The sequence below is a fragment of the Vidua macroura genome, chromosome 3 (assembly GCF_024509145.1).
Source record: "Vidua macroura isolate BioBank_ID:100142 chromosome 3, ASM2450914v1, whole genome shotgun sequence".
NCBI lineage: Eukaryota > Metazoa > Chordata > Aves > Passeriformes > Viduidae > Vidua > Vidua macroura.
In genome coordinates, this window is record NC_071573.1 from 6,458,694 (window position 1) to 6,480,793 (window position 22,100).

General features: G+C 39.1%; 1 protein-coding gene across 2 annotated transcripts; it reads right to left on the bottom strand.

Moving 5' to 3' along the window:
* Nucleotides 1–6,291: 6,291 nt before the first annotated feature.
* On the bottom strand, nucleotides 6,292–20,495 carry C1D (C1D nuclear receptor corepressor). Of its 2 annotated transcripts, none has more exons than XM_053974633.1 (5): nucleotides 20,407–20,495; nucleotides 11,640–11,786; nucleotides 10,267–10,333; nucleotides 9,723–9,778; nucleotides 6,292–6,862 (listed from the first exon to the last, which is right to left on the bottom strand). In XM_053974633.1, exons 2-5 carry the CDS (start codon nucleotides 11,784–11,786, stop codon nucleotides 6,686–6,688), a joined length of 447 nt encoding a protein of 148 aa, XP_053830608.1. In that variant the 5' UTR covers nucleotides 20,407–20,495; the 3' UTR covers nucleotides 6,292–6,685. The 2 variants fall into 2 exon arrangements, with proteins under 2 accessions (XP_053830608.1, XP_053830607.1); XM_053974632.1 differs by lacking the exon at nucleotides 20,407–20,495 and adding an exon at nucleotides 20,102–20,180.
* Nucleotides 20,496–22,100: the final 1,605 nt, after the last annotated feature.

Below are 22,100 nucleotides of genomic sequence, written 5' to 3' on the forward strand. Positions count from 1 at the left end.
GTGCAAGGTGCATAAGTCTCAGTCTGGGCAGTTTGTCCTGGTTTGGGGAAAAAGTACAGGTACACCTAGAAATACTAACCTATGCCCAGGAATTACTCATTTACCTACCAAAGGTCTTCTGTGTAATTCTATATATAAGGAATGAGGTTGAATTCTTAGTCTTTAATGAGCTATCTTCCAAAAAAAGGGATACTTCATTCTACACATCACAAGAACACCTATTAAAAAGAATATGTGAAATGGACTAGTCTTCATTTTACCAGCCCCCACAGCTTAAAAAAATAAAGGCACCTCCTTTTACAAAACAAATAAACAAACTCAGTATGACAACTGTAACCCTTTTTTATGCTCTGAGGTGAGACAAAATCAAAATTTCAGATTTTTAATACATTGAACATACTTAAACAGTGAAAAGAGTCACCCTTACACTGGAGTTGCCACTTAGGGAGGTGACACGAGTTCATTCCATCTTAGTTTAACTCGTACAAAACTAAATCCCAGTGTGATCATAGTGTAAATGAATCAGATACATATAAGAGCATCTGTGGTCTACATTAAGTATTTTAAAATCTGAAATTAATATAAAGCTACATTAAAACAACACCATTAAAAATGGCAAAGTTGTACTAGAGCTGCAATTCTTCAAGTATAGTATGTTACAGAGGCCTGTCATCATCTGAGATATACTGAACTTTAATTTTCAAGCCCATATTACTCCCTAAGCAATTTGTGGCCTCGGAACTGTGCTGGGAGCTTCTCATGCACTGCAAAACCAGAACACGAGCAGAGTAAGGGCCAGTACCTACCAAGGAGTTTGTGAGGTTCCCCAGAGCCCTTATCTGGATAAATTTTCACTGAGATAACTTTTCTTTTTAATCTCCTAACAATGCATTTCGAATTTTTACCTCAGTGAAGAAGAGTTACAAGCTTTAAAAAAACATTGTTGGAAATTTTAAGCTGACGTTCCAATATGGCCTGTACTTTACACACCATGTTCTTCAACAACTGTAAGAACTACTCAATCTTTCTGGTTTTTGGGGAATTCACTCATGGCAGAGACCAAAATGAAAAAGTCCAATATAAGTAGCTAAAAGCTGGCAAAATTACAGATATCTGGGAACACATTACCATAAGAAGTTGAGGCACTGTGTGGCAGTATGAATAGTAAGCCCTGTATATAATAAAAGGCTTAACAAATACTGTCAAAGCAGGGAGGGAGTAGACTTTAACAGACAAATAAATTTCACTGGAAGTAAATATCTCAGTGCTGGTTCTGTTACATAAAGATATTCATACCTACATAAAGCCAAATTCTCAGTTCTTTTGTACTGGATTTTTGCTACTGTGACCTTAATGAAATCAAGAGCTGAACTGACTTAAAGCAAAGAGAATTAAGCTTGTGATGTTACACAGAGTCTCCAACAATAGCATTTCAGCAACATGAACTTTGTATTGTTGAACACTGAACTTCCTGACAACCAAGAGATCTATAACACACAGGTGGATGTGTAATGTGCACATCCTCAGACAGCAGCACCCCATGTGATTAACTGCCTTAAGGAATCGCTCTCTCCATGGAAATTTTCACAGGGGAAAACGTGTTTTGTCTTGTGTGTGAGTTGGGGAGTAGGTCTGTCAGCCCAGGGCAACAAATTAAAAAGATTGTTTATGTTATCCAACTTGTCAGTGTTTGTAACTAGGCATTTCTCCTTCTCACCTTTCAATAATAGGGACCGGAATTTTGTTACTTTAAACAATGACTCATTTGTTCCCATGGGGGCAAAAAAACACCCAGGTGACAATGAAACAAAAAAGCATTCTAGAAAACAAATGCTACACTATATTCCTGGAAATATCCATACCACGTGAGAGAATATCAAAGACTACTTTTTCACTTGCAGAACTCAGCAGCTGCTCATTTACTTTAACAGACTCTGCTGGTAAACAGCAGCTAAGGATTTACCCCTAGAATTAGTACTTTAATAAGGTACATTTGCAACCACATTTGAGTTTTACTTCTTTTCTGTCTATTCTGGATCATTGTTAGGCAAGATAGAGCACAATAAATTGAAGGTGATCCTTCACTTAAAAATTAGTTTGTGGTTCATGTACTCTTTGGATATGCTCTCTAGGTACCTTTGATACCAAGACTGTCTTGAAGTAAAGTTGGAACAATATAGAGCAGAATTAAATCCATTTTCTATCACTTAGACTTTAAATTTGTCCATGGAACATGTCCACACTAGACTCAGAAGAAGCCTCTTGGCAATACTGAATTATCATACTGAATTGCTTCCATCAATTTGCTGGGGCTGCCAAGTTGAAATGATGCATGTCAAGGCAACCCTACACTGAAAAGTAAAAGATAGCCTCTTAAACGTTCCATTTATAAAGCTTTTTATTCACAGTCAAATTTAGTATCCCTTCTGAAATATATCACTTTACAAATTGATACCTTGCCATTACAAGATTTCCATGCTATATTCACTCAGCTTAGTAGTAAAAACAAGCTTTTGCTCTTTCCCCTTTGGTACAGCTGATGAAAACGGTGCAGTTCAAGGTCTGCTTCTTAGATCACCAGCACTAAATATTCCATAGATCTCTAATCTTCTGCTACAGGAAAGGTTAAAAGTCAGCAAAAAGATACACTGTTGGTTTTATCAATAAAATATCACAAGTGTATGCCACTGGAAAGCAGAAATTGAAGAAAAAAAAAAAACAACAATCACTAATGTTAAGATGCTAAGAGTGCTCTGCAAAACAAAAGCATTCATGTGGACTTTCTGAAACTTTGTGTAAGAAATACTACTCAAAGCAGATTAGGAGAAAGAAAATTACACTGTCCCATTGCAGAACATAAATGCATTTTTAAACAAATATGTATCATGTGTGATTCTAAAATGACAAATTGTATTTATTTTCTGTAACTGATGTAGCTTTACACCTTTTTTTTAAGTCACTAGCAAGTGAATGTGTAAGAAAGATAAATAATAACATAAACTAATAATGACCTGTTTTGACATCTTTACATCTCAGTTTATGAGAAATTAATTACATGTACACATTTGGGGTGCAACCACTTTCAATTATTTTGGCACTTCTAAGTTGGAAACCCTGTGCCACAGAAGCCACTTCCATCAATGTAACTCCACCCATGTTTCCAGTTACAGACTGGAGTTTGCTGCCGATGGCTCCCAAAAGCTGATACAAGTCTTGATCTAGGTAACCAAGGTCTCTCCCTCCAGAGCTGCAGAAACGGGTCACCATCACCTCCTGGGTAATGTATGTCATTTACTATGAAAATTAGGATTTCCCTCTACATTTGTAATATTCCCAGCCCTGCAGATAAAAACTGACTATCAGTCTACCCTCTTAAACCCAAGAAAGTTCCCAACCCTGAGAGAATTTTGTTTGCTTAGCTTTTATTATTCCAGATAAATATGTTTGAGATTTTCAATATAACTGCAACACTGACAGTTTTTGACAAAGCTCTGTGCTCGCACTGATTTTCAAGGCCAGGAAAAATAAGATGACTTAATAAAAAACAAACCCTTAGGAATGCAGTTCTCCAGTAATAAAAATACTGAAGGAGTAGAAATGAGCCTCATTGATATGTTGACTTCCCAAGCCATATGGCAAGCACTTTTAAGGCTGGAAATTTAAGCCCTAGGAAAATTCCCCCTTTGTTCACAGCCACAGTAAACTCTCTGTCAGATAAACATTTTCTAGGAAGAGACCTGTGGAAACTTCACACAGCTCCGAGAATACCTCGTTTCTCATGCCAGATAGTCATTTTGTTACAGTAAAAATCTCCTTAATGGCTAGGACAGTTAATGGCAAATTGCTATTTTTATGTAGTTATTTGCCACTAACACGAGTGGGATTTAACATCCTGAGCTGCATTTTCATTTCTCTTCTGAAATATATTTTTGTGAACTTGGAAAATTCCTCATGCAACCTCATACCAAATTCAAGTCCCAGCTGCTAATTTCACATGCTCTCACCAACCTCACCACTTCCTTGGTGCAATGAGTGGAAAGCAAGAAAAGTTCCAAGAACTCATTAAATGTCTGAATCAAAACAAAGTCTTTAACAAAGTAATCACTTCAATGATATAAAAACCACTTAGCATTCATAATCATGATTTCAAGCTTCTTTCAAATAGGGCTGTTAGTGAATAATAAGCACAGGGTGAGGATTCTTAGTTTGTGGGGTATTTGTCTGGGTTGTGTTGTGTCAGAAAACCAAAGCTGCAATCCACACCATTAACAGCTGTACTGAATGATGCAAGGCTTAAAAAAAAATCACAAAATTGCACATGCTATATCTATTTAAACTGCCCTATTACAAATGTCAAATACCTGCATATAATTAATTATGCCAGATGGACTTCTACCTCAGTAAGTCTCAGCTAATAGCCTTGCATTACTCTTGTTTAAACATTTACCAATGAAACCTGTGTACTTTACTGGACAATGAATTATGATCCTTTTCAGAAATTATCCTTTTAAAACAAAACCTATAATTGAAGCTTAAGAGGAAAATCATGTAATGGAAATGTCCTCCAATCCCCTTTTAATTAACAGCACTGCACATAAGTACAAGCTGAGCTACTCATTTCCTCAAGACAATGCCTCTCAAAGCAGAAGATGTTATCTCCCAGAAAATTTCTATATTAAAGTGCTCTGGTTTGTGCTACTTCAGACCACTTCTATCCTCCAAACGTCTTCCCCACTAGTCCAAAGAACACCTGACCTTCTTTCTTTTTTTTAGATCGGTGGGTTTGAGATTAACATTTTGAACCTCATGCTTTGTACATGCAGACCTCAACACTCACACCTAGTCCAGAAGTCTATTTATAACAGTCTAACACTGCCATCTGCAGTGTCACGTTGAACGGGGTACGAGACAGGGCACACAGACTTCCAAACAAACACCATCCAAACCTATTCAGAAGAACTGCTTCACATAAATGTGTTATTTAGGTCAAGAACACACTTTGGGTCTTTTGAATTTTTAACCTTAATTAAAAAAAAACAAAAAAAAAAACAAAAAAAACAAAAAAAAAAAACCAAAAAAAAAAAAAAAGGCACAAAACACAACTTTCCCAACTCTCCTATTTTTTTGACTCCAAAGTCCAACAGCTCCTTCATTTGACACAACCATGACATTAACCTGAAGAAATAAAGAACTGTCATTTGTCATTTTAGCTTTTTATAGGCCTTTGATATGTATACTCACATAAGCAGTCCTGTGATTTGAGGCAGCAAGGTTAGGTACCCACACCTAAATAGTTCTCTTGTTAGATGGATTGAAGGCATTGCTATTTACCTGAAGAGTTTATTGTAAACAATAATATGGAAATTCATACCAGTCACTAAAAAAGTTTCTAGACTTGTAATGAGTTTAATAAACTTGTCAATACATTTAATTTTTCCTTTCAAATGTGTATTTTTAGATAACAGTTAGGGAAAACCCTTCATTTTAATACCTAATTCAGTTTAGTTCACACTCTGCACTGCCTGCTGCAGTACAATGCCAAGGACAGCAACCATCCACTGAACATCATTCAGCTTGCAATACCAGAGCTTGTTCTTATCCTTTAGTCTTTCACACTAACAGCATTTCCCAAACACTTGTATGGACTGCCACCCATACTGCATTTTTTCGAGCAAAATAATCTATTTTTCCTTCGTAATTGTTAATTCCTTGCTAATTGTTAAATAGCTTTTGGGCAGTTAATTGAGCTTTGCATTGTAGCATATTGAAAACTGAACTCACCTAACACCCCACCCTTCCTAAATAACTAATCTTCAAATTTTGAGGGAAAATACAGTATTTCCAAGATGGAGCAGTAGTTTTTATTGCACCAGAGGATGCTTTCCCTAGTGAAGATTTGAGAAACACCAATAGATGGCCACACTCCTACCACCCCAGAGCACATTTCTCTGAGCATTAGCAGTAAGGGATGAGCACTGCAGCCAAAATTCCATCAAGCCCCTGCATGTGCTGTTTCCTAATAGCCATCCCCAGCCTGCTCCTTCTTTTTGGACCCTACAAACTGCCCTTAGGGGATATCTAACTTTTCCACTGACTAGACACAGGGGCTTAGAGCAGAATCCAGGGTGTTTGGTTGTGGCCCTTGAAGCCCTGCTTCCTCAGAGGCAAGAAAGTAAGGGAACATTGCACACCTTCAAGTTGAAAAGAGTTTAACACAGTGAATAAACCTTACAAAACTCTACAAATATGTCATTTCACACAATGCTCTTTCAGAAAACACCACAGACTGGATAGCAGTGTTTGAAACTTTTTAATATTGAGGAGATTGAGGACATATAAAAAAGTATCAATAAATCATTTAAAATGTTGAATTCATAGGCATTATAAACAAAACATCACTAGTATTTATTACCAACAAGTATATGTCAGGTCATTATCATCTGAGTAATGAAATGTCCAGTGTGCATCAAATGGCACTTTTAGATACACATTAAATGTGATCACCTCAGTGACAAATGGATAAAGTAGAATCCTGTAAAATTTATTCTGGATAAAATAGAATCCTGTAAAATTTGTAAGTATAAATTAATCTGTTATACAGCACTTCTTTGAGATGCATGCAGTATGCAAAACATTTCCAAGTAAGTTCTAGGTGTCTGCAATTCTTATGAGGGGAAAAAAGGATTTAGTCCCTCTGTTGCTTTTTTCCTTTAGCAGGAGTTTTGGAAGTATGTCCATTTTCTGCATTTGGTTCCCAGAGTGCATTTTTTACAAATCTAGAAGCAGCTCCTTTATCGAGTTTGGATGCCTTTTTCTTGTCTGCTATTTCTTTGACTTTGTTCATGTATGTTCTTATTCTCTCCTAGGGAGAAAAGAAAAAAGGAAAAGTATTTCAAACCATTCTCCCAAGATTACTGCTAAAATGAATCAATGAGTAGAAGTTCTCCACACTGTGCACTTCTAGAATTATAATACCTAGAAGATTAGTATTACTTAAATAAATATACCAGGCAATATATTGCAATCTTGAGACTTCCCTTTAGCATATTTTCCATCACAGGTACCTACCACACCATCTGCATGACACCTGCCATAACAGGAACACAAAGTCCTACAGAGATGCAGACTCTCAGACTCTGCATCTAATTTGCAGAGATATGGGGACTGCTCTTGCAAGCAAAGTTAGAAAATAAAATACTGAACTCAGTTTGGAGTTTGACCTACATAAAGATGCCAAAATAATATATATTTAGGTATTTGACACATTTATGGATGCATTATACTGCCTGACTACTGTCCACAAAAAAAAAAAAAAAAAAAAAAAAAAAAATCAGCAAGTCCAAGCAAAGCTAAAAAGGCATCTTAGACAAAATCAAACATGGCACAAGCATCACACATGCAACTACCCAGAAGTCTAGGGATTAAGTTCCTGAAATGGTCAAGGGGCCTTAGCAAAGAACTTGTTTAGGGCAGCCTGATGAATTTCCAGCCATTTAAGAAGTTCATTTTATGGCCATAAATAACAATACAGGCCTATTTCCAGGGAAAAGGGCACACTTACTTGACATATCTTAGCCTACCAGTTATTTGGTATTTATGGTTTGGTTTTTGGTTTTTTTTGGGTTTTTTTTGACCAAACCATGAGTTGGACTCAGCCCCACAGAACTATACCCTCCCAGCTTAACAATCTCATTTATATGCCTACTCATCCTCATCTGCTCCTGCAACAAATAAAGAAAATTACTTTGAGAGGGTACTAAGCAGCTTTAAGAAGGGAATCTACCTCTGATAAGTGCCTGCTTCTCTTTACTGATGAGGGAGTACACTTACAGTAACTCTGCAAAATATTTAACAATTTGGTTTACAGATTTCAGGGCTACATATTTAGACTAATATGGCCTTTAACTGTAGGGCCTTTGGGTGTTACTGTCATACAAACAACAGTAATATATATATACACATATATGTAGTGCTCTACCTGATACCTGAATTATGAATGTGGATTAACAGAACACGTGTGGATACTGCTAAAATGAATTTTGATATGTAACCCACACACTTCTCACACAGCCACTGCTACCTCTTTGTAACAAAAGTTACAGGACTTACACTACAGAACTGATTTTCAAATCTTCAGTGATCATTATAAGCAACTGTCAAAAACTTGGCCACTCTTTCTGTATCAAAATCACAGCTTTAACAAGGAGGGCTTTACAGGATCTGAAATCGTGATCAGCCGTAATATTTCTTTGGTGACTGAGATGGCTAATGAGAACAGATGGCAAACCTAATGCATTAACATGGGAAAAAGGAGCTGGAAAATGTCAACTTGACAAAAGAAATGAATTCTGATAGCCTGAGTGTAAGTTTTATTAATACAGTTTGAATACCTGCATGTACACAAGGAGAGCAATTCTACAAACAAAATAATCATGACAGAACAGTCTTTTTTAATGCCCTTTCCACATGAATAAGAACATCACAATGCCTTTGGAAGGAAGAAATGTGCATTCATTCAACCTTGATACTTGCAAAAGGAAAAGAGACCTGAGTAACAATCTAGGCTATGAAAATATTCACTCTTTCTTCAGAGTTAAAACAGCAGTTGTGAAGCAAAATACAAACATAAAATATCCACAGCAGAAGAGATAAAAGTTCTTGGTATCACTAAATTAACACGATATTCATACACAATATAATATAGGAGGAACAAAAAACTGACAGAAAGCTCATGAAGTATTAACTGATGCATTTTTTAATATGACACAGTCTAGACTACTGAAAAGCTCACAAAATTAAAAATAGAAGCATTCTTGTTATTCAGGCTAGCTTTCTGCATTTTTTAGTCCTCTTTCTCATTCCACTGATTATGTAAGGATTACATCTAAGCTAAGTACTTTACATCTGCTGAGATTTAATATTTTCATTTATTCAGGAACTAAAATGAATAGTGAGAAGTTTTGATTTCAGTTTTTTCTTCAGGCTAAATGATTTGGGTTTTTAAGTCAGCAGAATTTTCAAGATAGCTGGCCTTCTATACTGTAGTCATGCATCTAAATGGAATATAAAGACAAAACTAAAGATTTATTATAGGTCATAAATATGTCACTAATGCAGAATTACTGGACAATACACATACAACTGGTGCCAAAAAAGCTTTTAGCTTTGTTGCTGAACTGGATTCTTTACTGCTGAGAAAATGAATTAATGGAGGGCTTGGAAGGGGGAGGGGGGCACTTTCCCGTCTTCGCTAGTAAATCAACCACACTGTACTTTTAGAGTCAAACAAAAGTAAGAAAAGGCAGCCTCAGAGATTAACATGATTCCAAGTATTTGTAAGAAAAAAAATGCCATACTGGAAGTTATAAATTATTATCAGGTCTGTAACATTTTTCCATTTAACAGATACAAGTGAAAAGCTGCTCTGCACAGAATCCAATTCTCGACCAAAGGTGGAAAAAAAGAAAAGGTAATATCATTCATCATCCTTTTCTAATTTCAGCAGACTCTACAACTTTACTTTAAACAGTACTGTTTAAAAGTAAAAAAAAATACTTTCTTAATTTAGAGGCAGGGCATATAAATAGTTTTATAACACCATGTAGCATATGCACGCCATTAGAGTAATGTATCATTTTTAAATGTAGATATAAACATTTTTAAACTTCTATTTGGTCTAACCATCCTGCACAAGTAGGACACATGCAGTGTAAGCAACTCACCAGTTCTTGTTTCACTGGATGTTCCTTTGGATTGATTCCCTGGGTAGCCAAGTATACTACAAGAAAAAAACACGATTGTTTTGAAACTGAAAGCTGTCTATGACTGAGGACCCTATCAAGCAGTCACATAGGAAAACCAAACCTTCCACACAAAATCATTAATAAGAATTGTTAGCTGTGTCATTAAGTATCTGAAGAACTATTATTATTAAATATTGCAGCTAAAATACCCCCAACAACTAAAATGGTTAAAATTTAACAACTAAAATTGTTAAACTTTCAGTCCTTTAAAGAACAGAAAAGAGTGCCACAAAGGAATCAGAAACATACTTACACATGTGCAAAATTAGCTGTTCTAAATATAGATTTTTGATTTGGAATTTCAGCATCATTTACCCTATGGATGGCAATAATGTGGGTTCTCAGGGTAATTGCAAGTTTTTAGTTATTTGGCTATGAGATATGATTATTTAGTGTTTGTGGTTGTCTAGGTGTTTGAATGGTAATCATAAATACTATGTTTTCCTTTCTACCACATACTTACCCCAGAACATAGAATTTAATGCGTACACCGAAACCAAATCCAGCTTTGCTTGCTCAAGAGGATCTAACTAGAATGAAAAAAAAAACCAACATTTTTAAGATTTTTAAGCAAGATATGCACAGATTCTGTTAATGTGCACATTTTATAATTGAAAATGTATTAATAAAAGAATACACACTGAAGGAGCACGTTTTTGCATCACAAGTTCATGGAGACTATGCTTGTGCCTTATTTCCATGCCATCACAAGACCATTCATTCTCTCCTCTCCGAGTGTTCATGTAATTCTCCCAGTCTGAAGTTAAATGCCACAGTCCCATACAACCAAATGCACAATCCCTTAGCATGTAGCTCTTGGACTACTGCTCCCATAGTCAGAAATTAAGTCCCCGTTTTTCCACAGAAACTTAATTCAAAATAGCTGTTGCCATCAATGGAAGGGAAAAAAAAAAAGTTTAAAAGTTGCTGAAACACAAACATCAATATGCAATCAATGAATGTTAACACTACACTTGGCAGACTGGGTCTTCAATGCATGACAGAAGAATTATGGATATAAAGGAAAGGAAGGATAAAGGCAATGAAAGGGTTTTTGTTTCCCTTGACTGTCAAAGTCAATTTATTATTTTAGTCCTACACGACTTCCAGAAACTCTGATAAGATCATTGTACAGCTCACTAGTTCTAACATGGATACTGTCAAAAGATCTGTGTTGTCAAGACTGTTTTCTTCATAATTTATTTGTGTAAGAAATCCTCACAGGATAAAGAAGTTCCCTCATGTGCTGCCTTTTTCTTGCCCTACAGAAAGAAATTACACGTTAGGCTTTAAAAGTTACAAGACAAGAGATGCTTATATGAAATTCTCAGGCACTAGCTTCCTCTGACAAAAAGACACATTTTGCAGATTTATAGCACAGCTAGAGGAAACAGCTCAGATTCTGCAAGTCTAGACTTCTGGAATCAGATCAATTCTCACTTCTGCCAGCTCACCTTCACATCCTGCTGGGTACACCAGTTCCATTCAGTTTGATGTGAAAAAGTCTCAGTCAAAAATGTGAGTGACCTCTCCATTATGGACAAGCATGTTAAGGAAGGTCAGGAATAAGCTATAATGTCCCTGAGCTAAATGACTCACTGGTAAAGTCATCACTTACCAGCTTGGAAGAGCATGTGTTGCATTGCTGAGCTTGTACGACCATCTGGGTATCTTAGAAATGTAAGGATTTAACAGTAGGTGTCAACTGTAGGAGTGTCATTTTTGTTATTTCTCAGTGAAGTGGCTGGCCTAACCACTGACCCTTTTATTTCAATCCAGGCTCTCAAGTATTTGTGTATTAATAAGGAAAAGAGTTTCAAAAGGAAGATAACTTACCTTTTGCAAAAGCTCACTCCTAGAAACTGACATCATTGTCTTCAGCATCTCATCTACAGAACCAAGAGACTTTTCAAATGCTGTGAGATAATCATGAATTTCAGTGGGGTATTCTTCCATGTTATTATCATCTTCCGACATTTCCATCTGGAAAGCGGAAACAAAAATAATAATCCTTTTCATTAAGTACCTACAGACTGTAATTTACAACACAAAGCATTAGCATTCGTTCATTAAACGTTATAAGAAATGCCTACATGTGTAGAGTTCTAGCAGATAATGCCAGCAGCAACACAGTTAAAGGTCCTGCAATTTCAGGGATATCTCCTAAGTCCTGTGCAAAATGGCATGAAGGAGCATTACAATTTACATGACTTTAGTACCTGTTCTTGCAATAGTCCTAAAACAGTATTTAGCTTTTATGATCTATGATAGAAAGTAATTATTTGCATGTTTAAAAGAAGTGCTCTGTAAATCACACTATATAAAGAGCTACACCAAGCAGCAGGCAGGACACCAGGAAAAACAAAACTAAAACTAACTAACTAACCAAAAAAAAAAAAAAAAACCCAAACCACAAACCAAACCAATGGGGATACAGCTTCAATCTGTCTTAGGAAGAGACATTACTTCAGCACCAGTTATGTCATGGTCAGTTCATTTAGGAGTAGGTCCAAAAAATTCTGCTTGTGACCCCTGTATCCAGCTTTCTGAAGTCCCTACGGGGTATTATAATCCCCAATATAACTCTACCTGTAACAAAGCTGAGTTGATTATGGGATTTCAGAAAACTCTTGCAACCCTGTCAACAGATCAGTGCACAGCAACTGGGAAATAAGATGTGAAAAATTCCAAAGCACCCCTTTTTTGTTCCCAGAATTCATAGTACCACGCTATGGCTACTGCCAAGCCATCTGGCTGCTGGTTTATAATCAATATCTTTAATTCCTCTCAAATCATAAATCATGTATTATCTTGGGGAGTTAATGTTACTTAGAGCTATGTTATTTTCTACAACTTCTACTGAGCAACAACTTTTTGAATGTTCTAAGGAAAGAAGAGAAGAAATATGTAATTTTCCTGCCTATTTGGTGAGCTGCATCAAGAATAGTGGGAGTACCTGGATCATTGCAGACTTTTCTTCTTAGAATCAGTGTGAGAATCCCACTCTCCAGGTACTGAGTACAGAGGGAGGGAACAGAAATTGGAGAGAATGCACTTCATCTATGAACACCAAGCCACACAGCCAGTGCAAACAGCAAAGAGCTGTCACATCACTGCAGTTTGTTTTAGATAACCATTTGATCTTTCCCTGGCAAGAGCATGGGATGTGTGAGAGAGGTTTATTTATATTGTCTCTTGGAGGTCAAAAAGGAAGACGATTGGGAGAAAAAACAGTGTGGAGCTACTCAAACTTGTCTGCAACTTCAGTTTTAACCACACCATGTGATTTCAGAAATATGATCAGGCAGTTAACCAGCCCAGTTTTGCTGCTATTGTTTGCACAGTTAAGAATTATAATCCTACTCAGCTGCATGACTGCTCATCCTGGTCAGAGCTGGTTCTCACACTGAGTACAGAATCACAATGCCAGCCATGCTAAAGGTCCCCTCCCCACCCCAGCATGAAACCCACACACCACACACATAAGTATTACTTCTGTCAGCTGTGGCAGACACAAGGAAGAAAGCTGAGCTGGATCCACAAGATGCTGCCCACAGAAAGGTAAAATACCAATACAATTATTTCTGACATTCACAATAACACTGTTTGTGTTTCGTTCTACCCTCCTGGCCTCCCGCTTTATAATCTGCCATATTAGGTTGATTAAAAGGGTTCAGAAACAACATCTGTTGTTAACTTTTGGTCATATAATACAGCATTAAAAACCCCTCAAAACTACAAAAGAAACTAGATTTTCCTGGTTGTTAATACAGCCAAGTTTGGCTAGAAGGTGTCTGTCAACAGATGCTCCCTACACTTACACAAACAGGGAGAGAGGTAATCCAATCCAACAATCACCTACAGATCTTTCCAACACTGCAGTACTTAACCTACGATGGTCTTGATTTGACAGGCAGGCACAAACATAGTGATAAATTCCAACTTCTCTCTCTCCCTTAATCAGTGTATCCAGCACCAGCAAGAATAAAAAAGAGAACTAACAAAAGCCTGTACCAAGTATGTGTTACCAAAATTAATTGGAGCTGGTTTATAGGGATAAATAGTCACATATTTGAAATTCTTTTCAGTATACCAAGTTAGACTTAAGAAATAAGACAGAAGAAGAATAGGAACAAAGAAGGAAAAGATAACAAATACAGTCTGAAATACACTTTGCTATCATTGCTGTCTCATGAACCAGAAAGAATTATGTTTATCCTCATATTTACAGAGTATTTACTTGACACTATTAGCAAGGAAAGGGAAAAATCTGCATCAGTGTCTTGGTTTGAAAACCAGGTGTCTGCCAAAGAAGGCAGAAACCTCCCTTGGAATGGAAAAATATGACCCACTTCCCTCCAAATTATTATAAATTTGAAATTAAGGAGATTTCATGCAAAGATATGGGGAAAGGAATGACAGCTCTTTAGCAGTACGTACAGGGATAACAAGGCAGACAAACAAGGCCAGCAGCAGCACGGACGCAGTCCCAGCCTCTCGGGGCTGCAGGCACTTTCCCCTGCGGTGCAGTTCCGGGCACAGCCGGCAGGGGCGCTGCTGGCTCCCGGCCGGGCAGGGCGGGTGCGATGATTCCCCCGCGCCTGCAGGGGGCGCTGCGGAGCGAGCTCGGCCGCGTCTCCCTCACGCGGCAATGGCGGGCGGGCCGGATGGCGAAGTGGGACTGCAGGGGAAGGCACACCCGGGGGGCAAAACAAAATGTAACAGAAAACCCCGCAGCTTTAGCAGGAGCTTCGGGGCTCGGGTGGACATGGGGTGCTGGGTAAGAGTGTAGCGAAAAAGCCTGAGGCAGCGTCAGAAAACAGCGAGGCTGGGCAGCAGCAGCCGTGCTTCCCTGCAGCAGCTGCCGCACACAGCCGGGGAGACGCGCCCTCTAGGAAGGGGGAGAGGGTCGGGGTCCCCTCGGGTTTTCCCCTGAGACACCCGAGGAGATGGTGAGGGTCCTTTCCAGTGGGACCGGGTGTTAATTAGGTCCCAGTTCATGAGGTGAGCAAAGGCTCGCCTGTGGTAGGAGAAGCAGTGGGAGGACAAAGCTCTGTAGAGGCAGCAAATCCTCCCGGCAGTGACCACAGACCGGCTGTCCCTCTGTCCCCATGCCGAGAGTGAGAGAGAGCCGGGGCAAAGCCCAGCCCCTCATGCCCCAGCCAGAATCTCACCACATCTCTGCCCTTCCCAAGAAAAAGCCCCTCAGGTAAGAGAGGAGCCAGCCACACCCTTCCCCCACCTTGGCCATTTCTTTTGTCTCTTATAAGTAGCGGTTGTTATTGTCTCTTACAACAAATGGGACAAAATTCCATGAGAGAAAGATAAAAGAAAGAAAAGGAAAAACCTTAACCTCCAACAATCGAACTTCAATGGAACAAGGCTGCCCTTTAGCCTGTGTACAGAACCCTTCACTGTAAGTCTGCTGCTTCTGCCTGGGGAGCGGGAAGAAATTATTAAACTTGTGTTTTCTGTTCACTTCAACAGGAACTACCAAGCTCCTACTCCTGCTGTGTAGGGACCTCTGTCTTTTCATTACACTGCTGTTTCAGTATAACTAATCTCTAAGCAGGATATACATGCCAACAATGAGGCAAAAGTCAACAGCCTAAAATAATTTTGGTAACCTTAACAAGAGCAAACTACATTAGAAAACATGTACACCAGAAACTCCACAAAGCTGTTTCTGCCAAAATCAACGCATGGGTTGTGTACTCACACCTGCACAATGACAAAGCCAAGGACAGCAGGGAATTCCATGACTCTCTAAACATACCCAAAAGCTGTACTGCCCTCAGTAGTTATGTTTCAGTTATTAAATAACAAACAAATCTTTCCTCAAAGTTCTTCAAGTGTTTCTTTTTGTATTTTGAACAAGCAAAAACTTAAGTCAGACCCTGAAGACAATGTTAATTAGACAGGTTTTCTGTCTTGAATTTACTGACGTTCAACAAGCTTTTATTTGGCACTGAGTTCTACCTTTAAAAATTAAGGATAGTAGAAATATTCAGGTAAGAGAAGTAATGAAAAATTCTAGCTAGGTAAGTAATGTGAACAATGGGGAATTCTAAAGGAAGTAAGACGGAATTTTCATTATCAAGCAGTAAGACCTATGATGCACAATGCATAACCTGTGGTTGCGTTACAATTGTAACACTTTAAAAGATTATTTTTGAGAATGCAAAGAAAGGTTCATAAACCATAAACATAAAATGCAAAAGAAATGGACAACTTTGATTAAGGACACTGAGGCAAAAAAACTGTGATGAAAAATGTTGTACAACTTCCTAACACCAACTTACCAGAAACAAACTTCCCTTTTAATAACCTGAGCTGCCATGTAATTTTTGGGGAAAAAAAAAAACATAAGAATATGTATTTGATGAAGAAAAGGACTTTAGATTGCAAAAGTAAACCATTTTCATGAGAAAATTTATGCATTGCATTTAGGTCTGTTTAAAAAATGTTTATTAGTTTCCATAGGTGCAAAATTTCTGAATATTCTGAAATTTCTGAAAAATTCTGAATAAAACCTCATTTATTCAGAAAGATGACTCCATTTTCTGCTTAGAACACAAGGAACACCTTGTTCTCTTTGCAGCCAACATATCAATATACTATAAGCCAAAGTAGGTAATACAAACTGCAAAAAGGCAGGGAAATATCAGACATTATTAAAGAACCACAGAAAAGACACAAATATGAAAAGGAGAAAGAGAAGATATGTCATCTTCTGCAGACTCTATAAAAACAACTACACAGGTGACAATCAAATGCAGTTTACTGTAGTGTTAACATGGCTATTGATCTAAGATACAACAAGTGAAATGCCATATGAAGCTATTTTAAATAAAAACACACAGAATACAGATGGTTGACAATACTACTGGCAAAATTAGCTATATTTATCTTCCAGGATAAAAAAAGAGAAGAACTACAGACCCCTTTTAAGAAAAGCACACCCAGGAAAAAGAGAAACTGCAGTCAATTTTCAGGTGGCTTTTATGAATAATCCTTTAATATATCTAGAGGTCATTTAACACAAGCCTTCGAAAGCAATTGCCAGCTGTCTTCAAAAGCAAAACCAAACTTCCCTTCCTGCTCACACCCCTCTCTGCCCTCAGCAAAGCCCTGTCATACTGAAAGATACAAATTCTAATTTAGGCCAGAAGTACCTCCATGAGAGATTTTGCTGAAGATACATTGTGAAAGTAGTGGAAGCTACATGCATCTGTCAACACGGCAATAGGAAACCACTTAAGCAGAAATGAAAAATGCTCAGCGTTAGCATCATGCACGTGGTTTTCAACTGGAATTAAAACTGCAAGTCCAGGATAAAAATGGTGTATTTGAAATATTTTGTAACATGTAAACAGAAGACAAAAAGCGATTTAGCATTCTGCTAAATATTGCAATTCATACATCATGTTAATTCTTGCGTGTTTCTTAAGCATTAAAAGGTCTTTTCTTCATACTTAGCTCAGATCCTTTATTTTTTCAGATTTTTCACCTAATAAAAATCAGATTAGGTAATTAGATTATTTCTTCTTTTCATGGATATTTACTGATTGCAGAGAGGAAAAAAAATACAAACTAGAGAAAACATAAACAAACCCAAAACCTTTTGGTCAGGACACATAAAACTGTTCTCAAATTCAAAATAAACACATGAACATCATTGATATGACGAACCATCTCTGTCAGCTCCTGAAAACTGGCACTGTCCTCCCTCTTGTGAGCTCTGACTCTCAGCCTGCAGTGAAAGCAGCTGATGTGCAGGTGCAGCAAAGTGTAACTTCTACTCTAACACTGTAGGTCACTGCTGTGGCTGTAGGGCAACAGAACAACCAGCATCCTAAATTTAAAGCTACCAGAGATGAGGATTAGGTTCTTTGGCCACAAACCTCCTTGTTTGCAAAGTTTTGAGTTCGAAAGGCTCTAATCTGTGACAGACACGTCTTATTGCTCATAAAAAATAATTACTTGCCCCCTAGTCATCACTGTGTCCACAGGCCTGCTTTGCTTTGTCCTTTCAAGCCTGCTTGGTTGGGGCAGCTGGAGAGCAAAGCTAGCACAATTAGAGCACTCTTGCAATGCCAACTCACAATCCTGTTTGCAAGAAAGATTTCCATTGCAAAAGTAAAGAAGCCTACAATGAAATATCAGGTGTACACCAGTAGGCTTATCTTGATCCCCTTAAAAATATCCCAGCTCAAGCCACGGTAGTTAAGCAGGGCATCATTTGCACTACAGTACAACTGGGAAACAGCCTTCAAGAAATCCCTGTCTTCAAAGCCAGGCTCCAGCCACCAAAAAATCCTGCACTGAGCCATCCTACAAAACAGCTCACACCTATCAATCTCTTGCTGATGCCACTGAGTCACTTGAGCTTCAGAGGATTCGTGAAGTTTATTCTCATCTGTTTTAAAAGGAGATTAAAATTTTAAGGGAGAGAATAGTATTATAGGCTCATTTACACTTCAGCCAATAAAGGCTGAAGGATTTCCCATGGGAAAACAGCTTGGATTAAACATCCCTCATTCACCACAGCCCCACCTACATCCACTGATGTAAACCTTCAACTCCATCTGCACGATTTATAAAACATTCTTTTACTCTCTGTAATCAACTGTCTCGAATTCCACATCTTGGATGACACAGTGGTTTCTCTTTCTGAACAAATCCAATATAACCTGCCTCTTGTTCAGCTCCAACCCATCAGTACACCCAGCATAAGTACAATAATAAAAACAGCTTTCTTCAGGTATATGCAGAACATTTCTTCGTGAGAGGTTTTTATAAAAGCTCCCACATTCAGATATGCTGCCACACTTCCGTTCAAGTTCACTCTAAAGTGATACTAAATTTGTGTCTCTAAACTGGTCTTTAAAACATATACTTTTCTTGGCACTGAACCTACCAGGAACTTCTTGTGCAACAAATGACTGTCTCCTTGGACAAGTCAGTTTACACACAGTGGGGATAACAATCCATACGGAATACCTCTGTCCTACCAAATTTGCAGCAAACAGGAAATGACCTGCCTGCAGTTTGCACCGCCTGTATACCTGTAAACTATGGAGAGTTTACTACTACAACCTGCTGCCACTCTCCACTGATACCAGCACCATGAATATGAATATCCAGAATTAAAGCCAAGAGGTTTTTCCAATCCTTTTGAACTGCTGACCTAGTTTTCTTTAGCCACTAGTTCCACAATACATGAAAAAGCACTTCCCTTTACTGGAATGCAATTTTCTGTATTTGCAATTTATGTAGTGCCTCTCTGTACCATTTTGAACAGCAATTTAAATGTATTTTGGGCTGGTTTTTATTTGGCTGTGCTAACTATTATTTTTATTTGGCTGTTCACTATTAGAAGCATGTATACCCATTTTTTGGTTCAATATAATGTAGTAATTGTGGGATGTTTGTGTTCTTAGCATCAATTTTACTGATGCTGGAAAAAAAACCTAGAGCTATGGTGGCCAGTCCATTTCAGTGTACTGTTTATTTATTTAGGGGAAAAGCAGACCACAGATGAAAAAACAATGCTAAAAATCTTAAGCCACTTCAAAGGGAAAGGCACTTCTCATAAAGGTTTGTGTGCCTTGTGCACTGCTTTTCTGACATGAAGCCTGAAAATTCTACCAATTACTTTGAAGTTTCTCACACTCTGGAGAAGAGCCTTGGGTTGAGTGTTTTCTCATTTCTTTACCAATGGTCATACTGCCACAGGATTAGCAATATACAGGTATTTTAGATTTGAAGTGGTTTTTTATACTTTTAAAACCAAGAAATGTGCCAGACACATGCCAATGCTGATTCTAAAATCCAGTTCTTCCATTTTTGTTTGTCTCAAAAATGAAGCCTTTTAATCGGCATCACCTAAAGTTTAATTTGCTAGTGGAAGTCCATTCCACGATGCTGGCAGCAACTAAGCTTGTGGTCAGAAAGCTGAGACAAAGCCTAAGGAAGGGAACATCTTGACCTTTGCAGCAACACGAGAGCGACAGAAGCTTCACTCCAAGGTACTCATAACTTTAAGGACCACCTGCCCTTCTGTTAGGTGCTGCTCAGCTGCGTTCACGGCCTGCATATGCACACTGTACCTTCTCTTGGAAAAACTTGGCCAACTTCTCGAGGCTCCTCAAGTTGCATCATTTTTTGCCAATCTTTAACAGGAATCTAACAGTTTACTGCCTACAGAATAACCATCCCCAAAAATGCAAAAAAAAAAAAAAAAAAAAAAAATAAAAGCCTAAAGCCCATGTTTTGTTTTTTTTTTTCTCACGTACACGTAAGCAAGTCGTGAACACGTCAGACATTAAACATTCAAGGCCAGGCCGGATGGAGTGTAAGCAACCTCGCCTAGTGGAAGGCGTCCCTGTGCACAGCAGAGGGGTTGGAACGACACGATCTTTAAAATCCCTTCCGCCGCCCAGCACGCCGTGACTCCATGAACCGCGCTGATAACGCTCACTAACAACGCACGCACAGCGGCCCCGCCTCCCGGCAGCGCGCTCCCCGCTTCCCAAGGCCTCGGGAAAGGCCTAAAGCCACGGGAAGTCCGCGGGGAAAGCCGGCGGGTGGCCGCGCTTACCTGCGGGCGGGTGGCCGAGCACCCCGGGCGGCTCCCGGGCACGGCGGCGGCGGCGGCAGCGGCAGCGGGGCGGGAGCCGCGCCCGGCGCCGGCGGTGACGTGACGGAGCGCAGCGGAGGCGGAAGCGGCGGCCCGGGAGCCGGCCGTGAGGGGAAACGATTCCGGTCTCGGAATTGCGCTTGGGCGGAAGGGAGCCCGGCAATAGGGCCCGCAAAGAACCGGATTTGAGTAGGAAATCATGCACTCGGCGTAGGAGTTGGTGTGAAGTGTGTCCCTGGCATGCGCGGAAAGCGCACGGCAGGGGGTTTTGCATAAAGGGGAAGGGGGAAAGGGAAGAGTGAAAGGAAGAGAAGCATTAAAGGGGGAAGAGAGAGAAAGAGAGAGGGAAAGGGAAAGAGAAAGTGATCCAGCGGATGTTCAGTGCAGGGATACCTTTTTGTGGCTAGGTTTCCCTGCCCTGAAAACTCGTTTCTCTCTTTCTGTGTAAATTAGCTCTCATGCACAGTCTATTCTGTCAAGGGTCTGGGGTGGCCTTGATCCCTCCTACAGCCCATGCCCATGTCTTGGCCTCATTCCTGTGCTTGCACTGTGGTTTGTTGTGCTTATCTCCAAGAACTTAAGCAAGGATGTTTGTCCGAGGAAAGTGGTGCCCTACCTCCTCATGGCCCCCTTCTCCAGTCACAACTTGTTCTTCCTCACAGTGTGTTAATACCAACAGTCTTTTGGTCTTACCAATGTTAGGAATGAGACACTTGACTCAGCCAATATATCAAGCAGCAATTCAATTTATTAATTAATATGGTAATGTATGAGCAAAGACAGCGCTGGGTACAGTGGTGGGGGTTTTCCCCTCTGACTGCACACCAGTTGTTGGGCTTGCTGGTGTTTATCAATCATATTCATGCATATTCATAATCTTTTCCCAGTTTCTACATGAGCTTTCAACAGTTTCCATTTCTACCTTTAACATCACAATTCTATACTCCAGGATCATAAATCTATGATGGTGATGTTTGGTTCCTTTCCAATTTCTATACCCTATTGTGTATGTCCCAGGATGTGTGTCCAGATGGTGGGGTCCAATTTCTATTTTCTGGGATCATTAATCTATGGTAGTGATGTCCAGCTTCCCCTTTCGATGTCACTAATCAGCAATCTTGATGTCCATCTTCCTCCTCCAGGAGCTTGAGATAAGGTCACTTCCCTTTCTGTTTAAATCCTTTGTACATTCTAAAGCTACAGTTTAAAATCCTTAGTACTAAGCAACATTCTAAGGTTATAATTCAAAAGTTCTTATTACAGAACAGCTTAAGACTTATACTTGTTATTTGCAAACAAAAGATTGGTTCAAAAGCCTTATCTCATGCTTTCCTCGGTTGTTTATTAGAACTCATCTTTGTAGCTGTCCCATGGCCATGTTCCACACATTTCATAACCACAACTACACAGGTTGCCTTTATTTACCTGACACGAAACACAGTTTTGTATTTCACACCAAGAATTCTTGTCTGATGGGATTCCTGTCTGATTCACTGGCTCCACAGCCATCCAGTTATCAGTGTTTGAGACACACATTGGGCACTTATCTTCTGGGATTCTAGAGTGGGGAGGGAGATGCTCTTTTAAAGCAGGAACATGCTTTCCAGCCGCTGGCTCCTCCGAGTGGAGAAGGTAAACAGGCAGCATGACATATC